A 26,463-nucleotide genomic window follows, 5' to 3' on the forward strand; every position below is an offset into this window, starting at 1 on the left:
GGCCAAATTCGCGCTGGGTACGCAAATCCGGCTGAGAAAATTAAAAAAAACGAAGTGCTGGCTCCCGCGCTTTGTTGTATAGAAGCCTCCAGGTGGGCCAGGTCCCAGGAGAACTGACAAAATATGTGGGGGCCCCAATCACCCCCACACTTCCCCGGGGACCAACACATCCCCCTCCCGGGGTGAATTTTTAAATGTGTGGGGGGCCTCCAAGGCCCCCCTAATCCCCGGGTACTGCCACCCCTGGGGCTTTTATTAATTAGTTGCGGGGCACACAGCCCCCCGCTGCCCCGGGAACAACCCCCGGGGGCTTTATAATGAAAAGAAATCAACCTCTGTGGGGGGCTCAAGCTCACACACCTAGTCAGTCATGCAAAGAATCACACTCTCATTTCCTCACCTATACAGTTATACACACAACACCTCACTTACTCAAACATATGCTAACACATACTTATACAATCACTGATACAAGTACACACTCATCCATACAGCCACTCTCACAATCACTGACTCTCACGTATAGTCAATTATATACTCCAACTCTGATATACATTGCCTTTTACATATGTAGTTACTTGGACTTATACGCTGAGACGTCCAATCTCTCAACAACACACTCATACACACACTCACCTGCCTACACAGCTGTTTACACGTGCACTATTGAACCCATATACCCAGTGAATCAACCACTCACACGTCTATGCACAGTCACACACCTCCCAGCCACCCACACACACACACTCAGTCTCCCAAACAAATACTCAGGCAACCAATCAATAATCCATATACACACTCATGTAGCTATTGACCAACACATGCAGCAGCTTACACAACAAACATACTGATGCACACATTCAGACAGTTTAGTCACTAACACAAGCATTCAGTAAGACACATTTAATCACACACTTACAGTCAGTCACACACCTACTAAATCCTTCATCCAGACACTTATACACCCACTCATTCTTCGATACACCATGGCATATATATACAGCATTTGAACTTTACATAAACACACAGTTACTGGATGATGTCATCAGCGATATCATTTGAGATGTCATCAGTGATGTCACTGATCATGTCATGAATGATGTAATATGTGACGTCATCAGCAGTGCATTGAGGGGGCATGAGGTATAGTTAGCTGAGCTAACTATAACGGGGGAATTTCTATGGTTTCGTACGAGTGAAATGTCCAACTAACTATAACGTTCCTGAAACCTATGGTTTTTTCAGAGAATATATATATATATATCAATCATACTGGCAGTCCCCAGTAGGTAGTTCTAGTTAGGACCTAGTTTCCATAGGAAAAGCATTTTTTGTCTTGCCTATAACTTTGGCTTCGTTCGACCAATCGGTCTGCAAAAGCACAAATAAGAGTGCTGAGAATTCTGTTAGGGCGAACAAAGGGAAACAAAAGGGGATGATGGACGGAGCGCTTGGGCAAATCAAACACTCACTCCCAGTCAACTGATCTGAGTTTAATCCATCACCATTCTTTAGCTCACTCAGCCACCCCAGTTCAGACATGGCCATATGCAAATCAGTCTGACCCTGTGCCTCATGGGAACAGTCCAGCCCGAACTGCCAGAATTCTGTTAAAGCGCTGAATGAAAATTACCTTAATATCAGATTGACCAGTACTATAAGTAGGAAAGAAATTTACTTTTGGATGGAAAACTTCAGAGCAAGATTCTCCATTAACCCACTGTGGGAAATACAGTTCTTCATGCTTCTATTTTCCACCCGCAAAGTTTAAAAAGAAGCATCCCATACGGGAAGACCCTGAGGTGAAAAGTAATTTCAGTGAAGAAAAAGAATCGCTTGAAACACAAAAAGATTTGGAGAGTAGATTTTTGCAAAGGGGGTACTCTAAGTCTACCTTGGAATTAGGGGAAAATGGCACTGTTAAGAGAGAGGAGCTAATTTTTTTATGAAAAGTCCCAGAGAAAGAAGCTATGGACCTCTACAGAAAGGAGAATTGTCACTAATCACTGTGTAGAATGGATGCAAGTAAGAGGAATAATATCTAAACACTGCCATCTGATTAAAAGTGACCCCGTAATTGGAGCAAAGATCTCAAGAAGGGCACTGATCACATATAGAAAGGGTAAATCATTGAGAGATGCCATTGTCAACACTAACTATGAAAGAATGACCACAAACAGCTGAATGCGTAGAAGTAAAAGGTTTTGCAAATTAAAAACGTGTAAGGCATGCAATTTTGGTGTAAATAAACCAAATACACTACACCATTTAAAAAGAAAACTGAGAAAATGAGAGTATTGTAATACAGATTTTGTAGTCTACATCCTCACCTGTTCATGTAATCTACAATATGAGGGTAGCACGGTACATCAAGTTGTCAAAAATGTTGATAAAGAATACCCAGAGGAATGACACTTTGAGATGGTTCAGAAAGGAGAAGTAGAAAAGCTCAAATTGTTTGTGAAAGATCATGCCCCAAAAAATTGAAGGGGAGGTAATAGAGAAAAGAGGTTGCACCAGCAAAAATCAAAACACATTCTTGAATTAGACAGTAAAAGCACCAAATGGGCTGAACATTGAAGAGAAATTCCATATATCAATATATTCAATATCCTTAGGAGGAACACCATTTTATTAATAATAGGGACACACTTTTAAAGAAGGATTAGATTCTCGTGCTCTTCTGAAAAGGTAGCTTACTAGGGATGCACTTGGTGTTTGTCAAAGTATTAGTCATATTCTGCTCACTTTGGGTGGAGATGAGGGGCAATACCAGAAGAATACAAAAAGGAATATGAAAGGAAAAGTAATTAAGACAACTGTGCCCATTGTTCAGAATTACTGGTTTTGATTTAACTGATAACAGGGCTTAAGGCTGCAATGTATATATGAGGAGTATATATAACAAAAGTAACTTGAACAGTCTTGATGTGTCAGAGCCTGTCTCCTTGGAGCAATGTTGTGGAAATAAATAGATATACAGAGAGAAAGAGTAAGAGAGAGACGCACATATGTATCTAGAAGCACTTTATTTTCTGTCAGTTTGCACCACCCAAGAGCATTGGTCATTATCCTAACTTGTAACTGATTGATCTTGGATTCAATCAGTCTATCCTGTAACCGAAGTACAGGGGATATACAATATAAAATGCCCAAACAGCGCCGAGACACCTTCGGGTATTTGTTGCGCTATAAAAGTTGCGTAAATAAATAAATAAATAAATAGTTATTTCTGATCAGCTCAATGTAGGCATTTTTCAGATGAATGGTGCTGAAGCCCCCCTTTACCACACAGATCAGCAACCATCCCTAATAATGAAGCTCACTTAGAACTAGGAGAGGGAAATTAAAGGATCCTCTCAAAATGTAATTCTGTCCATATATTATGTGGTCCGCATATAAAGGTGAGATGTATTTATTATGCTACACCTAGGGGCCACAAATACATTTTAAATACCATGTGGATATAGGAAAAATCTCATCTCAGATTTTAACATCCATTATTAATGTTTATGATTTTTTTATACAACAGTCTTATTATTTTACAGCACAGTGACATGTAAGTTTGTTAGCATATATAGATCTTTGTTTTAATATGTATGCATTTAATGTTTTTTTCTGAATAAGCATATTGCTGCTCTCTTTCACTTTCAACTATATTTGTGCTTCTCATTTAATTCAGGCCCAAGATTTACCAAGCACTGTATATGAGGTTATTCAGCATGTTCCAGAGCAACCACCACATAGTAATCACGAGTAAGTATTTGAAAATACTTTTGTTAACTTAATTTTTTAATACTTAACATAAAACTAAAAACTGTTTTCTATATTTTATTAAACACGTTCATGCCATGCAGTTTTTTGCGACAGAAATATAAAATACGTTTTTCACTGCATTCAAAATTAACTGAGAACAGAGTATGTGTATATTTTGCTTTTTTAAATGCCTACAAGTTTAAACTTTCTGGAATGTAAGTTATACAACTCCACCTTTAAAGTATCTTTTATACATTTTGAGTGGAGTGGGGGAAGGGAAAAGCTCTGCCTCCAGCCATCCTGGCAAGATTGCCGCTACTGCCCACACTTAGGGCCTCATTTATGATATTTTGACGTAGGGTAGTGCCAGAAGGAATCTTGCTGTGCTGCCTAACGTCAGAAGAAAAGGTTACAGATTAGGTGCTGGAATACACCTAATCTATAAGATACAATGCATTCCTGTCCTTTTCCCCAGCACAGGCGCACAATGGGCTGTCGTGCACCAACGCAGGCAAGGGGCCTGTATTGCCGGGCTGATTGATTTTGTGCAGGAAGAGATACTTTCCTGCACAAAATGGATCAATTCAGGCGATATCCTCTTTCTAGAGTGCACACATAGAAAAAAAATGCCTCCCTAACCCCACCCCTAGGGTGGTGTTAGATTTTGACGTATTCCTGGGTTCACAATTTCTCGTAAATGTGGGAGTGTCAGATTCCATGGGTGTTTGGTGGGAACACCCACAGCAACACCCATGGAACGCCTCTTTCATGCAGTGTTGTCCATGAAAGGGGCGCATATTTACAAGCCCCTGAATAGCCATGTAAATTACCTTTACGTGACCATGTAAATATACCAGAGCACATTGCGCCACCGGAACGTCAGAAAAGTGATGTTCCAGTGCCTCACGGGGACACATAAGTGAAGTCCTTAGTCCACTTTGTGTCACTAACTATGAGAAATACCTAAACGCCAACAGTAAAGACATTCACAGTCTTGTGACCCAGGATACTAGCATGAGGCACAAATGGTTGGGATAAGAAAATGGCAACTTTCTATTTATTTATTTTGAAAGTTTTATAGAGCGTGAACAAGACCCTTGCGGATATTGGATCACTTTACAATCAGTGATGTAAATTATACAACAAAATAGAAGCAGGCAGATCAAGTATACATAACATATTGTGTAAAAGTAAAACAAAAAGGTGCCAAACAGGAAAGTGGCAACTGTGGTGACTAAGGCCAGATGTAGGAAGCCTAATTCCAGTCGGTAACGGCCGAAATTACCGAATTTCTGCCGTTACCGACTGGAATTAGGCTTTTCAGATGTAGGTGGCTACTTTTCAGATTCGGTAATTTACTGAATCGGTATTTAAGAATTCGGCAAATTACCGATTCTTAAAAATACAGAATCGGTAGGGAGCACTCAAATAAGTGCTTTTCCCATTTTAGGATTTGTTATTTACCACCAACTATAAGTTGGTGGTAAATAACAAATACCTTTGAAAATGCAAATCTGAGCATTTTCAAAGGTGCCATGTGGCAGACATACATGCCCTTAGGGCATGTATGTGTGCCACATGTTCACCCATACACAATTGAGGGGTGCAACAGGGTGTCAAAGTGACACCCTGCCACCCTTCAATGTTTTCCCCCTTTTACCGAATCAGTATTTACCGATTCTGTAATTGCCATTCATTCCTATGGGCCTTCAGGCCCATAGGAATGAATGCCAATTACCGAATCGGTAAATACCGATTCAGTAATTTTTAACGAAAAATTAACTACATCCCATTTACCTATTCTTAAATACCAAATCAGTAAAATTCGGTAATTAAGAATAGGTAAATTGAGATTACCTACATCTGGCCCTTAGTTGTCTAGTTGGACCCATGTCATAAAAGGAATACTGGTGAAGGTACTAATGATCTCATAATTTCCTTAGTTAACGATCATGTGAGTTTTTCCATGAGAATCGCTTTTACTTCCTTTTTGAAGAATGCAGTAGAGGTGATAAGTCTGGTTTCTGGGGGTAGTGCGTTCCAAATCCTAGGTGCCATCCCTGAGAAGGAACATTTTTCGTCTTGTTGAATCTGTGTGGCAGGCTTCAGGGTGCTGAGAATCTTGCCTATTGCTTCTTCAGGTTAGGTATCAAAGGAAGACCAAGCTGCGTCGTTTTTTAGTTCAAGCTTTGAGGTGGTTTGTTGTGACAACATTGCGGAGATCTTTCTTGATGTTATCAGTCTTTGGATTAAAGAAGGTAGAGAATTCTTCACAAGTGGGTTGTGGAGGAGCTATGTCTTGTAGTCGTTGAGGTTCATCCTTAGATTGGGTTTTGATTAATTCAAAAAGTTTTTGGGGACGGTTTCTTGCTTGGTCTAGTTGGTGGCTGAAAAAGTATGCTTTAGTGCGCTTGATCTTTCTATAGTAAGCATTTCTCTTTTTTCTTAGAGTTTTGAGGTGCTTGGCGGATGGGACAGATCTCCAATTGCGTTCAGAAGTTCTAAGAGAACGTCTATCATCGTTCAGCAGATCGTTGTACCAGGGTTTAGAGTCTTTTGTGGAAACTCTCCTTAGTTGAAGGGGAGCAACCTCATTAATAAACAAGGTCATAGAGTTGAGGTAGTGGTTGGTGAGGTCATGTACATTGGATTAGCAATGCAATAGGTAAGCTGAAGTGGCAGTCAGTGTCTAAGGGTCTACATGACCTGCACTGACTCCCAATACAAAAAAGCGCATAATAATCAAGGCAATCTGAATTGTGCATAAGGCCCTGTATCATGTTAGTCAGGAGGGAATCAAGGCTACGTTTTTTGGTGTACTCCTGGGAGAAATCTTTGTTCAGCTCATTACAACTTGGTAACTGTGCCCAGAGTTCAGAAGAAAAGATGGGGAGACAGAGCTTTCTCTAGAACTCTCATCCTCGCCATCTGACTTGTATTAAAATGCACTCTGCCTTTAGGTAAGCCTGTATTGTTATCCTGTAGGGAGAGTTAGTATATTTTACAATCCTGTCAAACCAACATCTGTGCTGAACGGTCCACTGAGAAGAATCAAAGTGATGTGCCTAGACACCTACCAGCATTTGTTGCATGTTTCTGGTCAAATATCTCAGTAGGTTGAGGCGCAACAGAATGAGATACAGATTTAAAATAAACTAGTGTTCCCTAAACACCCACTCATATTACAGGGCACAACTTAGCTCTAGTGTTCTCCAATGAATCTAATATTAGGGTCGAACCCCCCACCCCCATTGATTTGATCAAACAATTATGGCATAAAATGTTATTTTCAGGCAGAGGTTATGGCCTCAGCCACCATGCTAAGCAGACCATGGAGGAAACTTGACCTAGCCACCTTAACCTTCCATTTCTGCCTTCCCTCTTTAATGAACTACATTAATACGGATGAAGCCCTAGCAGCTTTGAAAGGGCCATCTTTCAAGTATTGGAGAAATTGGCCCCAGTCACTAGGGACAAATTAAAATAAAAGACCAGGCTGGCCCCAGGGTTCACGGACTCCCTGAGGACAGAGAAGATTGTTTGTCAGAAACTGGAGCATAAATGTAGGTCATAAAAAGAAAATTAAGATAGATGAATCTACAAAAAAAGCCCACAGACAATATCTTGTTAATAATAAAAATGCTAAGAAAGCACATATTGTTAATAAAATAGACAACTCAGCTAAATCACACAAAGAATTGTATAGAATTCTGAAATAATTCACTTATCCCATATCATGTGAATAATCTTTCCTTGCCTCGCAGGACCAGGTAGAAGAGCTGGCAAGCTTTTTCAATGATACCGTTACTAAAATCTACCATACCTTTGTCAAGGAAAAAGCAGACGAAACAAACATACAGTGCAAAGAAAATTGTCTGTCCAGTATTACAGAAAGGGTTTACTACAGTAACACAAGAGGAAGTCAGTTCCTTAATAGATGGGGTCAAATCAGGGTCTTCAGAAGAACTGGCCCCTATCTATATCATTTCCATCTTAGCACCTGCTCTCCTACACTACCTTACTGATTTGCTCAATCTTTCATTGAACCGGGAATTAGTGCCAGCCAAATGGAAATCAGCGAAGGTCAAGCCGATTCTCAAAATGCCAATGGCGAATTCCAAAGAACTATGAAACTTTCGACCTATCTCCTTGCATCCTTTTTTGGGAAAAATCATGGAGAGAGTGGTGAATGCACAATTGATGGCAATTGATGGCATTTTTAGAAGGCCGCCATCTACTCTTCCCAGTCAGGTTTCCAGGCATTGCATAGCACAGAGACAGCCCTAATGGAAGTATTAAGTAAGAGACTAGAAGAGATTGGCGTGGGCGGGACAGCTTTAGGTTGTTAAGGAATTTTCGGAGTGGATGGACACATACAGTGCAATTAGGCTCCTTCGTCTCCAGACCCATATCCTTGGACATGGGAGTGCCACAAGGATCTGCATTAAGCTCCATTATTTTTAATCTATACGTGGTTCCTCTAGCAAAAGTTAAATCATATGGTTTTGAGGTCCTCTGGTAACAGATGACACTCTGCTTGTAATCACAATGGGACCAAAATCAGGAGATACCAAACCAGATTTTGTGACGGCATGAACCATATTGCCAAATGGATGCAGCAAAGCTGTCTGCAACTCAATGCAAGTAAAACGGAAATTGTACGGTTTGGGAAAGCCCACGCGATGTGGTCCAATGACTGAGGGCCTCTAAATCTAGGTACAGCCCCTACTCCAAAGGCAGCAGTGAGAAACCTAAGAATCATAATAGATGAGAAATTGTCCAGGAAGGAACATGTGAACCATCTTATGGGTACATGTTATGTCATCATACGTGTTTTAAGAAAATTATTTCAATGGATTCCACTGCAAACAAGAAAATCCCTAGTCCAGGCTCTGATAACTAGTCGCCTGGGGTATAGAAATACGTTAATGGCCTCCATGAATGAAGGACTGTTTTCTAAATTATAGGTGGTCCAAAACACTGCAGCACGCTTAGTATGCGATCTTCCACCCTTATCATCTTCTGAACCCAATTTAAGAAGCCTATACATCAGCCCAATACAGAGCACATATCGCAGGCTGAGCTGCGCTACTCTTACTCATCAGTGGTAATTTTAAAATTTATAACTTATCACTTTATTTTTGCGGCAAATTTTTCATTTTTTTACCCTCCTTTTTCCTGCGCTTTAAAACTACTTGCCCACCTCCTACCGGATTTCTGTGTAAGCACTCGGCACCCCGCAGTCTCCCCGGTCCACTGCCAGTCATTAGCGGACTGTTTGATGTGGAGGGAGACTCCAGGGATAGCCGTTCATTTCAGAGTGCCTCACTTCCGGCTAGCACCATTCATAGCGACCATCTTAGCAGGTCAGTGGTGTAGTGTTCCGCTACCAATCAGGCCGGGCACTACAAATCAAGATGATGCCGCGAACCCGCAGTGGGTGCGCCAACAGTGCGCCAAAGGCAAGCCCGTCTGTGCCCTTCCGTGCCTCGACCAGGCCCAGGGCCAGTTCCCCTGGTCGTTTCAACACAACCACAAGCCGAATACTGCTATCTTATCCTAGCTCCCAGCTACTCGATTTAAACGATATCAACAATAATCAACACTACCCTCCTTTCAAAGAGGACGCGCTTTTCAACAAACCACTCTCCACTTGCTCTTACTGTAGGTTCAACATAGAACCCACTAAGGCCTCTTCATTTCTACGCACACATACTCCCCTAACTAAACTAGATACTATCTCTTTTGTGCTTATAAATGTCCGCTCTCTACCCAAGCATAAGCTGGAAATACATGAATTCCTTATTAAACACAATTTGGATGTTCTATTTCTGACCCGGTCCTGATTTCTGCGCAGCCACCCCCGAAGGCTACTGTCTATTTAGAAAGGAGCGTGCGTTAAAGAAAGGTGGGGGGGGGGGGGTTAGCAATTATTTACAATGACAAATGTATAATTAAAACCGATACCCCTAACCTTTCAGTATGTGAAGCAATAACTTTCCCTGTTATGCTTTCAAGCACCCTATCTTTTAAAGGAACCTTATTGTATCGACCACCAGGTTCTCGATCAGATTTTCTTGCGAAACTTCATACCTTATTAGAATCAATAGCAGCCATACTAGATTATACTATCGTGGGAGATTTCAATTTCCATTTGGAACGTCCCATCGACAAGCAATCTTCCTCTCTGATTACTGATTTGTTATCATTAGGCTTACACCAGCTAGTCACCTTACCTACTCACATGGCAGGCCATACACTGGATGGTCTCTTCACTAATAATAGTACCATCTCTCTAGTTTCAGTCACCCCTTTGATCTGGACAAATCATTCTGCAATAACCTGTACCGTTCAGATTAAAAAAAACAACTACAGAGGCAAGGGTCTTCACACATCTAAACAGATCCAGGCATGGAATAAAATTGATGGCCAACTCTTACAAGAATCTCTGTCCTCGTCCCATTACATTTCCTCAGAAGATCCCGAAATAGCTTCTAATAATTACTCCGACTGGTTACATGACATCTTTTCCTCATTAGTACCATCTAAAAAGATCTCTACCAATTGAAGGGTTCGCTCCGCACCCTGGTTCTCAGAGGAACTAAGAGTCAAGAGACAACGCTGCAGGAATTTAGAGAGACACTGGTGTAAAGATTATAATAACAATGCCAAAATACTATACAAAGAGGCAATGATAAAATGTAAACACCTGATTGTCCTGCACAAGAGTAAATACTATTGTACGCAAATAGAATTGACCCAAAATTCCCCGAAGGAAATATTTCAAGTAGTAACTAAACTCTCCACACCCTCAATAGGCACCTCTTTTCAAGCTTCTCAAGATTTATGTAATTTGCTTGCTAATTTCTTTAAAGATAAGGTTACTCACATTTACTATGACTTCGCCATACAGGCTAACCTAGATCCGCAAATACTCAAAAATTCTTCGAATGTCTTCTCTACCCCCATATTTTCACAATTTACTCAGGTCTTTCCTGAGCAGATATGCAAGCTTGTTCTCTCAACTAAATCCGGCTCCCCCTTAGACCCTTCTCCACCTTCCATCCTTAAACTCATTCCGGATCCTATTGCCACCACTCTCAGTGACAATTTTTAACTCTATGGTCAACACTGGTGTTTATCCATCAGTCTGGAAAAAGACTATTATTAAACCCTAACTCAAGAAACTCAATCTCGATCCGCTACAACCAAAAAATGATAGACCTATAGCATGTCTCCCTTTTCCACCAAAAATCATGAAAAAAAATTATGAACAAACATTTAGCCCAATTCGTCGACAATAACACTCAATTTGGGTTTAAGAAGGAGCACGGGACAGAGACAGCCCTTATTAAGGCTTCAGACGACATCAGGATGATTCTGGATAAGGGTGGAGCAGCTGTCCTAATCCCGTTGGATCTGCCCGCAGCTTTTGACACCATCTTGATCAACCGTGTCTTTGCCATTGGCATCAACCAAAAGGCCAGGGCCTTACTGACCTCATTTCTTGCAAACCGTACACAGTCTGTCAAGCTGGGTGAATTCCGATCTCCGGTCTTCTACCTCCCATGTGGTGTGCCTCAGGGATCTTCCCTAAGTCTGACCTTATTCAATATCTATGTGTTGGACTTGGCCAGGATCATTAAAACCCATGGGATGGGGTTGACCTCCTATGCCGACGACACCCAACTTGTACTCGCAGTCCACAATGATGGAGTAGAAGTGGCAGCAAAGTTTCAAGAAGGGATGCGAGACATCAGTTTTTGGATGTCCCGCAACTGCCTGAAGTTGAACTCCGATAAATCGGAGGTAATGACTTTCGGCAATATAGTCCCTAGCTGGTCCCCACTTTGGTGGCCAACTGAGATGGGATCCCCCCGCTTCCTGTCACCAAGGTTAGGAATTTGGGAGTGATGTTTGATGATAAGCTTTCATTTGCACATCTTGCAAACGCATTGGTGTCTTCATCATTTTTCACTCTCAAAATGATCAGAAAACTTCCTGCTTTCCTTCCTTCGAGCGCAGGAAAAACCTTTATGTGCACGCTGGTCTTATTTAAGATCGATTACTGCAAAGGCCTTTTCTTAAATGCTCAGGAAAAAGTTTTGAATAAGTTGCAGTTAATTCAAAACGCAGAAGCCAGAATTCTGTCAGGCACGCCGAAGTTCAAATCTATTTCTCCGGTAATACGCCAGCTTCATTGGTTACCGGTTAGGAACCAAATTAAATTCAAGGCACTCTGTATAGCATACAGAACGGTTAACAACTCTGGACCTGAGTTGCTAAGAAGATCTTTATGCCGTTACATCCCCAACAGATTACTTCGCTCCTCCTCAGCCCGCCTTTTAACTGTCCCTCAAAAAAATCATCATGGGGAGACAGATGTTTCTCAGTTGCCACAGCAAAATTGTGGAACACCTACCCCCTCATATTAGGGCTAGCCCCTCTCTCCTTACCTTCAGGAAGTCAGTAAAAAGGTGGCTCTTTAATCAGTAATTAATCATTCTAATTGCTCTGTATTACTGTCTTTAGCGCCGAGACACCTTCAGGTATTTGTGCGCTATACAAATTGCATAAATAAATAAATAAATACTAGCTGCCAATAAAAAAGCAAGCATGATTTAAACTCCTCTGTCTGGACCACAAATCCCTATATGGTAATGGTCCTCAGTACCTACAGAATTAACTTAAATGGTACGCCCCCATTAGGAGTCACAGGTCCAGTGGGAAACACCTGCTACATCCCTATTGTATTCGCACTGCCACACATGGGGACACATCATTCTCATACTTGTCCCCAAATACTGAAAACAGCTTGCATCACATCTTTGTTCTAATACTGATTACAGATCGTTTAAAAACGTTTTGAAAACATGGCTGTTTTAATTGGTTTTAGTTTATTTTCAATATTCCTACCCCAGCCTCTGTCTGAAGAATTGCTATAGCGCCTAGACACCCATTCAGGGCAATTTGTAGCGCTCAATTAATGTAAAATATTAAAGAAACTTCCCTTCTCACTTCTAAAAAAAAATCAAATATGGGATAATCTATGAAGGGTCTCTAATTGGGAAGCATAGAAGGTGTCAGTATGCTCAGACTTCAGTAGAAGTCTTGAAAAAAGGAAATACGTGCTTAGCATAAAGCTTCACAGTTATAAGAATAGGGCAAACAGAGAGGTTTGTACCTCTCAAAGTCTTAAGGGAATCACTGCTATATACAACTGTGAGAACACCAATTTAAAAGTAACAGGAGATTCAGAAACATACTTCTCTCCTTTCACTCCACCAGGAACCAATCAAACCATTGCTCGAGTACATCTGCAGCATTGCTTCAGTATCCCAATGCATCAAACAGGGACTGCAGTTCACAGCCTTGAAAATCTTGCCATCCTGGTACATGATGAACAGAAGACCTCCTTCTTCAATTCGGAATCACAATTTAAAAAAAAAAGCTTGTTTGTACTCGAATGATGATTGTAGGTATTGTACATCCAATCCAAAAGGGGTAATTCTGCTCCTTTTGTCGTGAGCTTGTCTCAATAGATTTGGCCTCCCTGCTCCACCGTGCCCGTATCCTCGTAGGTAGTTAAAATTGTGATTCCGAATTGAAGAAGGAATTTGCTATTTTCATAAGAAGGCACCTGACAATATATTACGGTGGCTCCTCCGTGCCAATTTAAAAGCACCGATATCCCTATTAAGCTCGTGATATCACGAGATGAAATGCAGTAGTGAAACCTGAGCGGTATCTTAAAAATTGAATCATAAGTCAGCCGAAATAAATCTTCTGTTGAAGATTGCAAGTCAATAATGTCAATGTCCTGATGAGGGTGACGCCATTTAATAACACCAAAACGCCGCGTCAACTGTTTTTTTGACTGTTTTTAATATTGATTATGTACATCATACAATGATGATTTTTATAAATTTTAGAGTGTAACCCTGAAGGGAGGTATCTAATAAATGTTGAAATATTTGTTTTAATTCTTTGTTGTATATGCCTACTACTTAATGTTTGATATATAGTGAGACAACTCCACAATATTATCCAGTCTAGATAGACTAGCTGATTTCAGGGACCCTCCTTAGGTCCTTTCCCACACACATTTCCTTAAAGTTAGCAGTCTGAATCAATTCTGACAAGATCACAGGGTCTGATTTTCTGTTCTGTCTACTCCCCTCCCTGTGAAAGTTACCAGGGGAACCTTCCATAAAACTTTTGTGTAAGCTGAACATTAGTGCACACTTATATAAATCCCTAGTCTCTACATTGAGTACTTTACATTGATGCATTTAAATGAGTCACACATGTTAATAAAGTTAAGGCACATAGTGAATATGATGCCAAATGTGAGCATATAATTGTATTTCTGTGACGTGTAAGGATGGACATTAAATTGTGCTGCTCCATTGGCGATGCCGGTAGGTCTGGATTTACATAACTGTAATATGGCAGTGTAAAGCTTTACAAGTAAATAGCACTGGAATTAATATGTATTTGTGCAGAAGCAAAGAACTCTATAATAATATTGGTGTAATTTAAAAGGTGAAATAACATTTGCACTGTCAAGCCAAACCTAAAAATCCATGTAGTTTAATGACTGCCCTCCACCCATCTGTGTTCCTGTCAGAGAAAAACCACATAAATTATCTCGTTATCCAAGACACTTTATTAGCCCCTTCGCTGCTGGCGTCGGCCAACGGCCGTCGCGCGCACTACATTCGTAGTGCTGCACACGTCCGTTGGCCACCGCAGCCCCGCCCACTGCATTGAATGACATCATCCAGTGAATGTGGTTTGGTTTGTTATTTAAATATATATTATACATATAGCAATGTGCATTCAAGAATCAGTGAACATATACTTATCTTGAGGGAGGATTTAGTAGCAGTGTGATTGACTGTTTACTTGACTAATTTATAGTGTCTCACTAAATATATTGGATAGTGACTAAGCTGTGAGAATATCTGTATTACTTTGTCAGTTGTTGTGTAAACTGCTGCGCCTGTTGGCTACTAGCTACGTAAAGGTCTATATTAGTTATTGATTAACTGAATATTTGTTTGGGGGAGTGAATGTGTGTGTGGTTCAGTAGGGGGTGTGTGACTGCCCAAAGATGTGTGAATAGTTGATTCAGTAGGTATATGAGGTTAACACTACATGTTATAATAGTTGTTTGGATGACTGAATATATTAATGGGTGTGGTGATGAGCAAATATATCTCTCAATGGTACGTATCCAACAAACTAGAAAAATAAAAGGCAGTGTATGTGACATTTGTTGTATATAAATAGGTATACATAAGACTCAGTGATTGTATGAGTGACTGAATGGATAAGTGTATACTTGTAATAGTGATTTTATAACACACTGAATATGAGTTACTATCTATATGAATAAATGAAGTGGTGCTGAGTAACTATAAATATGATCCATTGTTTGCATAAGTGAGTAGGATGACTGCATAAGTGAATAGGATGTGTGCTGTGTGTAATGTCAATATAGGTGTATAAGTATATTTGATAGTGTGCTATTGATAATTGTCAGCATGTACGAGTGACTCCATAGGTAAGTGATTAGATGTGTGTGTAGATCTAGGAATCACTTAGTGGGTTTTTAGAAACTTGTATTGCTGTGTCAATAGATTCAAATATGGTACTCTGTATTTTACAGTGAATGATGAAAGGCTATACTAGTGTATGATGAGGTGTATCTGATTGTCACGTGGATGATGTCATCAGTCATGTCATCAGTGATGTTATCTGAGATGTCATTTGAGATGTCATCAGAGATGTCAGCAGTGATGTGACATCATCAGCAGTGGATTGCGGGCGCGCAAGTTACAGTTAGGACAAGTAACTATAACGGAGGAATTTCAATGGTTTTGTACCAGTGAAATGTCCAGCTAACTATAACATCCCTGAAACCTATGTTTTTTTTTTCAGTGAATTTCTAAGGTTTTTTAAATGATAATTCCTAACTTTAACCTGTCTGAAACCTATGGTTTTTTCAGTGAATTTCAAAGGCTTTTTAAATGATAATTCCTAACTATAACATATGTGAAACCTATGTTTTTTTCAGTGAATTTCAAAGGTTTTTTCAATGAAAATTTTTAACTGTATTAATTGTTATATTTATTTCTTTGGTACTGATTTACTACATTTTTTAATCTATTTATTTTTAGAAATCTTATTTTTTACATTACATAACATGTTTTAAATATTTTTCTTTAAAAAAAGTAAAGTATTTATTAAATCAATGAGTTTTTTTCAATATTTTTATATTTTCTTTTTTCAAATTTTTTTTAGCATTCCCGCACCCAAAGCGCACTTCTCTCGATTACTGCGCGGGACGTTGCCGTCATTTTACAATTGTTCCGCAGGATCTGCTTAGGATGTGCGATGGGTGCATATTTCCATGCGCCATCGTTTGCGACCCGTGCGCGACTTCAAGCACATATGCGACATATACGTATCATGCCACGCTCGTGCATTTCCGCATGACACCATCTATGTCTTCAAAGCGGTGCGGGCGCAACTCCTGCAAACATTTTCGGTACACAAAAAGATATATACATGTATTTGATATTAATATTAAGGCAAAAAAATAATTTTCTTTTAGTTGTAATAAACTTATATTACTTTTAAATGCAATTTCGCAGAGTCGCGCTAGGTACGTGTTGCGTGTACGCACCCAAAGCGGGTCCCATGTGACCAAAAAGAAGAGATTTGATTGGTTTATAACAGTTACTGTTCTAACTATTGAAGAACCCCACCCATTTTAATTACTCTTCTTAGACCTTCCTTAGGAGAAGCCCTGTTCTGAGAAGAACCTCACTTTTTCTTAGTTGGAAATCTGAATTTCTTTTTTGGAGAAAGAAATGGCTACACCGCTGGAATAATCATCTGATTCTGATGATATTGTTTCTGAACAATTTCTACCAGAACCTCCCCCTCCCGAAAGGTACATATCCATGGTATGGAAATGTTTTACTTTTCTGGAGGGCCAAAAGAAATGTAATGCTACAAAGGTGACATGCAAAATTTGCCAGGCCGTGTTGTTCAGAGGAGATCCTAATAAAAAATACTCCTGTGGCACTGCTAGTATGCGCAAGCACCTCCAATCCCTGCATCCTGTGAACTATGCTAACGAAGAATGTAGAAGACTGCTCCAAAATACACCTCCACCACTGGCAATCCCAAGTACCTCTGGGGCATCACCTTCAACATCACCACCAGAAATACATCCCCAATTTGTGAATTAGAATGCACTGCATGAAGTGCAATTGTTTAATTTGTTATGGGGAGCAGTCAGTAGACCTAGTTTGCAGAGCAATTGATAACCATTGATGCTAGTTTTTTTTATTCCTTCAAAGTTTTGTTCGTCCTGTTAACTTTATTTTTTTTTTTAATGAAGAAAAGAAGAAAAGTTTCCAAAAAATCAAAAAATATATATAAAAGTACAAAAAAAAGTTATTTTCAGAACTAACTACTCTGGTTAAAGAAAGAGCTAAATTTGTATGCTGGTATATGAAAGTTTATATGAATGTATACGTACTACATAATTGAGTGAAAGAATGCACTTGTGGTGTATGGTAAATGTATAACTGCAGAAGTATAAGGAAGTGCTGTAGCATGATACTGTAAACATTACCTACAGCATGCTAAAGTACTTCCGAACCACAGGGATGCAACATATATACATAAATATATTGCAACTCTGTGCTTCTCTCTGCATTGGGGCTTAAACTACATCCATGTGATGACATAGGCACCCTTGCACGATGGTGTAAGAATATCTGTGTCATGTGTAGTTTATTTTTGTCCAAAACGGCTCACCTTCCTGCACAAAAACAATCAATGAACATATTTTTCTTCTTCAATGTATGGTGTGCATTTTGGAATATATTGAAGGAGAAAAAATTAGGAGAAATAAAAATATTTCTCCTTGTTGTGCATTGCTACATCAATTGGAGGATGGTGCAGTATTTATACACATGTCCAGACGTATCATTTCTGATAAATCTGGTGATAGTTCTTGTTTTGTGAGTGTTATCTGCAAACATGCACAGCAATATCTATAGAACGCCCTTTGAACATAAAGTGGTGTGTACGATGAAGTCGTAATTACATGGAACAGAAATGGTACACAAACTGCCTTTTCCTCTCCTTGTAAATATGAAAGTTTTTTTATGTTATCACTATGTTACAAAAAGTGACATATTGTTGGCACAGGATGCTTTCCATACATATCTGTTGGGTTAGTTGGTCCCCAGTGACGCTCTGGGCGGATTTACAAGCTCTCTGCACGACCAGTACAACACTTTTCGTGATGTACTGGTGGCGCAGGGGGCTCCTCCATATTTAGAAGGAGAGGAAATGTCACCTTGCATGGTTTTTCCTTGCCTTGTAAATAGGACCCCTTCACACCCAGCACTTTGCGGTGATCGAGCGTTTCATGGGTGTTGCTGTGGATGTTCCCACGCAACACCCATGGAACAAGACACATCTCCAGATTTGGGATAAATCGTCAATCTGGAGATGTGTCTGAATGCTACGCCACGCTAGAAGTGGTCTAGGGAGGCGCAACGAGGAGAAATGTTTTCAATTCTCCTCGTTTTTTCCTCTTTCAATGCGTGCTGCATTCTATAGCATGCATTGAAAGAGGAAAAAGCTTTTAGTGATTGTTTTTGTGCAGAAAGGTGCCCCTTCCTGCACAAAAAACAACCTACCCATGGCACAGGCACCCTTGCACCATGGTTCCAAGGTGCCTGTGCCGGCGCTTGGCAGCTGTTTCTGTGCCAGCGCAGGGGAGAGCACAGGAATGCGCATATCATTGTAGATATGTCGCATTCCTGTGCTCTTAAAGTGCCGCAGCGTGGTGCAGCCAAAGGGCTTGCAGTGCCACGCTGCGGTACTTTCTTCTAGATCTGCCTCTCAGTATTCACGTTAACTTTATCCTGGAACTTAAAACAGCCACAGAGCATCTTTCCACATATATCTACTGCGTTGTTCTCCATTTTCTTCACCTGTGTACAAACACAGGCAATTGGGCATTTTAATACTTAGTTAAACTTACCTACACAATAAAATAAATAAAAAATGCTAGATATTTTTTTCACTTTTTTTATAAAATAAATTTGAATAAATTTGATACTTTGGAATTAGCATCTGTAAAAGAGAAGAAAAATACAGTTATAATACATAGTACTATACTTTTTAGAAAACAGAATTATTTTTACATTCCACAAATTATTTTCTTTGCCTTTTTTGCTGTTGTCAGAATAATTGAATTTTACTAGATACAGTCATTTCAATCGTACTCATCACATAGCAGCAGGCAAAAAAAAACAATCAATAAGATTGTTTAAAAAAATACCATAAAATACAAATCACACATGTATAAAGAACATTTTATAACTTAAACGTATAAACACTGTAAATGTTGTTGCTTCATCTATACGTGAAGACAGTGAGCAAGAAAATGTCCGTAATTCAAATAAACACTTTTCCTCAAGGCTAAATAGTATTCTTCAAATCCGTTATATTGAAATTCTGCAACAGTAATCGTATAAATACATATTAATAAATTCATCAGAGGCCAAATTTTGTTCCTAAAACTTTGGCTTTAAAAATATTAGGTAGGAATTAGGTAGGTATTAGGTAATTCGTTTGGCAAACTTTTAAAAACTAACTGAGTATCATTACAAAGTGTCCAGCTTTTGTCACATTTTAGATAGGCAGATAGGCAGTGTAATGTCCAGATGTTGTGGAAGGACCATCATGGAAAATTATTGCTACTGCTACAAAAGTCCTTCCTGATATTGATAGTTGACTTGCTACAAAATATTTTATTAATGTTTCTAATTTTCTTCCATCAGCTGTACAACGTGGCATCATTACAATTCTATATTGTCCATATCTTTGTATAAATAATGTTGACAACATTTCTGATTTGCATTTGCTGCACTCCATGTTCTGATTTGCTGCTTTAACTAGTCTATTGAAAGAAACTCAATTTGTATACCTTCATTTTCCAATATGGTTAGCATATTCATTAGAAATACCAGAGCATCTTGTTGGATATTTTGCGTACATTGTGTAGAACCAGAACATACATCCAAAAGATTATGAATATCACAAACACTTTGCAATTTACTTTTATCAGTTCTCAATTTTTCATAAACGCAATACAACAATGTACAAAATCTTTCTTCCCGATTCTCTATAATTTGCTGTTGCAAACCTTCAAGAAGAAAAAAACATTGACCATTACATTAGCATAGCAGTTGACACCTGAAGTATTTTCAAACTGATAACCAACAATCTCTTCAACAGTGTCCTTTTTCTTTTTGCTTGCAATCACATCATTATCTTGTTTTTCCCTTCTCTATACCTTCACTACAGATTTTCTCATATTTTCTTTTTCGACCTACTACGCGCTTTTCAAATACAGGATATTGACCTAAATTGGGAGCATACGCTCTTCTTAACCTATTATACTCTTTTACACAGTTTGCATCTGCAGTAATCTTTGTGTCATCAAAATCAATCAAAAACAAACCAGATAATGTTTTGACGCGCGACAAAGCAACATATGCCATACCCTCTTTTAACACAGTATTTCCAATGTTCACCAAAGCACTGTCTACACTTAAACCTTGAGATTTATGAATAGTCACTGCATATAAAACAACAATGGGAGAGGTAGGGAAATTCAAGGACACTCTCTCAGTCCCCGGTTAGATACAAGTAAACAAAAACAGAGAGGTCAAATCGGTCTCAGAACAGCCACAGAGACGGAGCGAGAAAGATAAGAATCACACACTCACTTTGAGTGGATAGGAAGGCCCTCACACACCGACCTAGTCAGTGTCATGCTTCATCACTGGGCCCCACCAAAGAGGCCGAATGCCTCTTTGGTGTGCTGCGATGCCAGAAAGACTGCGGAGCTGGTTGTTTGAAGAAGGGCGTGCTGTGAGGGTAATTAAAATTAAAAGTGCCTAAAAGGGTATCAGTAAAAAAAGTTTAATGAGTGATCCCTAAGACACAAGTGAAGAGTATTATGTGTCTGAATTTAGCTGCCAAGGTTTTAGGATTGGTTAAATTCAGAAAGAATACTTAAATCAGTCAACATGTTTCTGCCATATGGGTGGTTTCAATTTACCAAGGTATTCATCAGGACTAAACCCCGGCGGTATGGACTCTCTAATCGTCCACCCTAACCTGGGGGCGTGAAAGCGAAAATCTTAAAAAGGTGAAAAAAGTGCTTAAAAAAGGTGGAAGAGCGGGTCGCTCATTCCAAATAATACTCCAAATTCTAGAGTATCTCAGCACCTGTAAAGTGAAGTACACAGACAAACACAAAAAGACATACACACAATTAATATAAGCCATTGCGTTTGATCATAGTGCTCCATAATTTGTGGCATGAATGGTGTTCCCAAAGTAGACACTAGTTTTAACACCATCCAAGTAGCCTTTAGGGATGATATCATTAGCTCTGGGAAGTGAAGTGATAAGGGTGTCTTTAAAAACTAAAGCGGTGGGTAGAAAGGTTAAAAACAGGATGTATGTACTCCTTATGAAGGGATCAATGGACCAAAGGTCTGTGACCCCCTAAGATGGTAACTTAGATTTAAATCTCACTTTAAAACAGGGCGCTACTTGCACCATGGGTCTCGGGAGGGGGGTTGGAGCGTGCCTGGCACATCCTGTAAAAGAAAAGGTTTGCTTTAAATCCCCGTTAAACGGGTTGCACTTAGCTCGTTTTTGTAGAATGTCAGGGATCTTGTGGCTGGAGTGCACTTACGCCCTCAACGCTCTCAGCCCGCTTTAAACCTGGGTATTGCCTCACAACTGGACCCCGACGATAGGAAGCGGGGCCGGTAACTGAGTATTAAAGCGTTCGTGCTGCAAGTCGCGTTCTTCCGGGTGGGCGTGTCTAGCCAGATCGAGGCTTGGAACGCACCCGCCCAGTGAGGAGAGGCGCGGCCGAAAACCAAGTCGAGGCTTGGAAAGGTGAGCCAATAGGGAGCCTGACCGGCGTCTGTGCCGGTGTGGAGCTTGCTAAGGGCTCGTGTAATGACGGCGTTAAATGCATGGAAGGTGCTTAAATCTACATTAGATAGCGAAGCCAGTAGGGGGATCTGTGGTTGTTTGCAGTTAGTGCAAAGGATTTGTTGAATGCACAATACTGGCAAGAATGGTATAAAAGAGCACTAGTCTAGTGACGGCGAGGGGTTGAAAAGGCATGTTACTATTAAGTAATCAGGAGAAAGCAAATCTGCCTATTGCCCTATAGATTTATACTGAGGGCAACATAGCACCTTGGATGGAATATTGTTGCAGAGGGGCACAGAGAGGTAAAGATACATGCAACACACATACAGGTAGCCTAGACCATACAGAGATTGGTTATTCATGTTACTATGGGTTCGAAGATATTCTGCTCAAGATAGCACAGTATTCCACGGGATGTCATCGTTAAGGCCGTTGGTATTAGTGCCTAGGCGATACACCCAGTGCTGCTCTTTTTCAAAGAGCCTGCTTGTTATATTTGTAGTGCTGTTGATTACTTCGATTACAGTCCACCTCATATCATTGGCTGTATGGTTGCTTTCCAAAAAATGACGGCTCAGCTTGGTTGTTACTTTTTTACACCTAACGTTGCTCCGATGTTCACAAATCCGTTGTTTGCCCTTGCGTGTAGTCATGCCAACATAGCGAAGCTGGCAGGGGCAGGTGATCAGATAGACCACATTCATTGAGTTACAGTTTGTGTGTTCTCTCTGTGTCCAAACCTTGCCTACTTCCAGCGACAGTGTTTTTGTTGCTTCTGTAAGATGGCAGACGCTGCAGTCAGAGCAGGGGTAGTGCCCGGTAATTCTTGGCAGACCCCAAGCTGCAGTTACTGTGGGCATAACGTAAGGTGGTTTTTCTTTTGGGCGAGTGTGGACCAAGGCATCTTTCAGACTCCGTCCTTTTTTAAAAGAGAAGAGAGGTTTCTCCCAGTTCTCTTTGCAGGATGTTAGAATATTCCAATGTTTATTTATAGTTTTTTTCATCAAATTGGAAAGACTGTTATATGTGGTTACACATGTAAGGGGTATTGAGTCAGGGTTATTGATCTTTTCTTCCAAGAGTGCCTCTCTTGGCTGATTTCTTGCTCTTTTGAAACCCTTGTTTAGGATAGGTACTGGGTAGCCTCTATCTCGAAGTTTTTCTGTAAGACTGGAAGACTGTTCTTTGAAATCTGAAAGAGTGCTGCAATTTCTCCTTAGTCTGAGATATTGCCCATAAGGGAGATTCTCTTTCAGAGGGCGGGGGTGGAAACTGCTAAATTCCAGAAGATTGTTTTTAGCTGTAGGCTTATGGTGGGTTTTGGTTGTAAGACCGGTTCCATTCAAAGAGATCACCACATCGAGGAAGACAATATCTGTTTTACTTATGGTATTGGTGAACCTTAGGTTATGGTCTAAGGTATTGATCCATACCAAAAAAGTTTCAAGCTCGCTGTCACTACCTGTCCAAAGGAGCAGGATGTCGTCTATGTAGCGCTTCCATAAAAGCATTGACGACGAAAAAACTGCAGTTGGTGGCAGAATGTATTTAGCCTCGAAATCAGCTACATAAAGCCCGGCCACACTAGGAGCAAAAGTACTGCCCATCGATGTTCCTGAGCACTGGAGGAATAGCTTGTCTTTGAAGGAAAAAAAGGCCTTTGGTGTCTGGTAATCCCATTCGATGGAGTCTAGTGATTTTCCCAGGACTTCAATGGTATCGTCCTGTAGAATGCTCGTGTAGAGGCTTTCTACATCAAGAGTCACTAGGGTGACTGAGTTCTCTGTGAACGTAACCTCTGCTAGTAGTCGTAGGAGGCTCTTGGTGTCTTTGAGGTAAGTAGGGGTTGATTGTACTAATGGTTTTAAGAAATGGTCACAGAACTGTGACAAGGGCTCCAAGAGAGAGCCAATCCCTGACACGATGGGACGCCCGGGTGGTGGCAACCGGTTTTTATGCATCTTGGGCAATGTGTAGAAGTATGGTATGACATTGCTTGTGTTATTCAAAAAGTCTGCTTCGTTTTTAGACAGGTGACCTTGTTCCTCCGCCTGTCTAACCAAGGTCGTAATCTTGCTGGTAAGGTCTGCAGTAGGGTCTGTTGTGAGTGGGGTATAGTTTCTGATATCCCCGAGCAGGTCATTACAAGTATTCTCGTAGTCTCTAGTATTTTGAATGACAATCCCTCCACCTTTGTCTGCCGGCTTTATGGTTATTGAGGTGTCATTCTGCAGTTGTTGTAGCGCTTGGTATTCAGCAGTGCTGAAATTCCCAAATGTCTTAGGGTTCTGGCAAGCTTCCAGATCTTTGAATACGGCCTGCTCAAAGGCGGTGATGGCCGCGGGCACAGTGTGTGGGGGAGGGGTGAAGGTGGAACTCGGTCTTAGTCCCGTATCACCTTTCCTGATTGCTTCAGTTGGGTCTGCTTTACCTTCAAAGAATGCTTTTAATTTTAGTTTTCAAAAAAAGCCAGCAAGTTCGCAGTGCAGCTTGAATTTGTCAGGTCTTGCTGTTGGAACAAAGCCTAAGCCTTTTTCGAGTACTTGAATTTCGGTAGGGGTTAATACCCTTTCGGACAGGTTAGTCACTAGGCTCATACCCCGCTCGTTCCCGGCTGTTGGTTGCTGCGGGTGTGATTCGCTACAGAGTCGTCCTCTTCCCAGGAAACTCTGTTGTTGCCTCGCCTTTTGCCTCGGCCCTTCCGGCCGCTCTCTAAAAAAGGCTGTCTGTACTGATTCTGGAAGTTTGCGGGGGGCATAAAGCCCGGGTTCCAGCCCATGAAGGGAAATTGTGGCTGTTGATAGGCATAGGGGTGCGGGCCCATCCCCATTTGTGGTGGATACCATTGTTGATGGTGGCCCTGATTGCCTTGCCTGCCTCTGTTATTCCTGTTGCCACGGTTCCCTCTTCTCTTTGTTTGTCTGAATGAGTTATTCCTTGACCCACTACTGTTAGAGGAATCATCATCCGAATAATCAGATTTGCTATCATTACGTGCTGGTGGAGTGAAGGTTGCAGCAGAGTAGGGGTACACCTTTTCAAAGTCAAACTTTTTTTGATCTTTTTGGAGTTTGGTTGCTTTTGACTGCATCAGGTTGTCTTTATACTCATTAAGTTCCTTATTGAGTTCGTCCAACTGTTTCTTAAACCCAGTGATTCTTGTCTTAAAATGAGACTCAGTCTCTCTAATTTCTACCATTAGTGCTTCAGAGAGCCTGAGTGCTGTTTTTATTATCAAGACCAGCCAGTCGCGCGTACAATGCCACGCGATCATGGCCCAGTCTTTTCTGAAAGTAGCATCGTTGAGAAAGATGCGGGGGGCATTTGTGACCAGCATGCCTCTTGGTGCTGTGTTGGAAACAAGATACTGCTTGAGGATAGTACCGTGGAGAATGGTACGTATGTGCTCTCTTTTTTTCTCTGTAAGGTTTTCCCACTCGGTGGTATTGGCTATTGCTTGCGATATGTGTGGGTCTGCAAATAGTGTAGGATCCGACATTAGTGCCTCAATTTCGGATTCAGAATATGTCAGGCCCAAGTTCGCCATGGTGAGGTATCAAAGTAACCCGAACTTCGAACCCATAGTAACATGAATAACCAATCTGTGTATGGTCTAGGCTACCTGTATGTGTGTTGCATGTATCTGTACCTCTCTGTGCCCCTCTGCAACAATATTCCATCCTAGGTGCTATGTTGCCCTCAGTATAAATCTATACGGCAATAGGCAGACTTGCTTTCTCCTGATTACTTAATAGTAACATGCCTTTTCAACCCCTCACCGTCACTAGACTAGTGCTCTTTTATACCATTCTTGCCAGTATTGTGCATTCAACAAATCCTTTGCACTAACTGCAAACAACCACAGATCCCCCTACTGGCTTCGCTATCTAATGTAGATTTAAGCACCTTCCATGCATTTAACGCCGTCATTACACGAGCCCTTAGCAAGCTCCACACCGGCACAGACGCCGGTCAGGCTCCCTATTGGCTCACATTTCCAAACCTCGACTTGGTTTTCGGCCGCGCCTCTCCTCACTGGGCGGGTGCGTTCCAAGCCTCGATCTGGCTAGACACGCCCACCCGGAAGAACGCGACTTGCAGCACGAACGCTTTAATACTCAGTTACCGGCCCCGCTCCCAATCGTCGGGGTCCGGTTGTGAGGCAATACCCAGGTTTAAAGCGGGCTGAGAGCGTTGAGGGCGTGAGTGCACTCCAGCCACAAGATCCCTGACATTCTACAAAAACGAGCTAAGTGCAACCCGTTTAACGGGGATTTAAAGCAAACCTTTTCTTTTGCAGGATGTGCCAGGCACGCTCCAACCTCCCTCCCGAGACCCATGGTGCAAGTAGCGCCCTGTTTTAAAGTGAGATTTAAATCTAAGTTACCATCTTAGGGGGTCACAGACCTTTGGTCCATTGATCCCTTCATAAGGAGTACATACATTGTGTTTTTAACCTTTCTACCCACCGCTTTAGTTTTTAAAGACACCCTTATCACTTCACTTCCCAGAGCTAATGATATCATCCCTATAGGGCTACTTGGATGGTGTTAAAACTAGTGTCTACTTTGGGAACACCATTTATGCCACAAATTATGGAGCACTATGATCAAACGCAATGGCTTATATTAATTGTGTGTATGT

At 40.9% G+C, this 26,463-nt stretch overlaps 1 protein-coding gene across 1 annotated transcript in view; it reads left to right on the forward strand.

The window, feature by feature from the left end:
* The window catches only part of HEPACAM2 (HEPACAM family member 2), a 508,644-nt gene that overhangs the window by 417,879 nt on the left and 64,302 nt on the right, over positions 1 to 26,463 (forward strand). Inside the window, exon 9 of the mRNA XM_086941874.1 lies at positions 3,683 to 3,756. Coding sequence (XP_086798000.1) covers positions 3,683 to 3,756 — 74 coding nt within the window. The remainder of the gene's footprint in view (positions 1 to 3,682; positions 3,757 to 26,463) is intronic.

The sequence above is a fragment of the Lissotriton vulgaris genome, chromosome 10 (genome assembly GCF_964263255.1).
Source record: "Lissotriton vulgaris chromosome 10, aLisVul1.2, whole genome shotgun sequence".
In the NCBI taxonomy this organism is placed as follows: Eukaryota; Metazoa; Chordata; class Amphibia; order Caudata; family Salamandridae; genus Lissotriton; species Lissotriton vulgaris.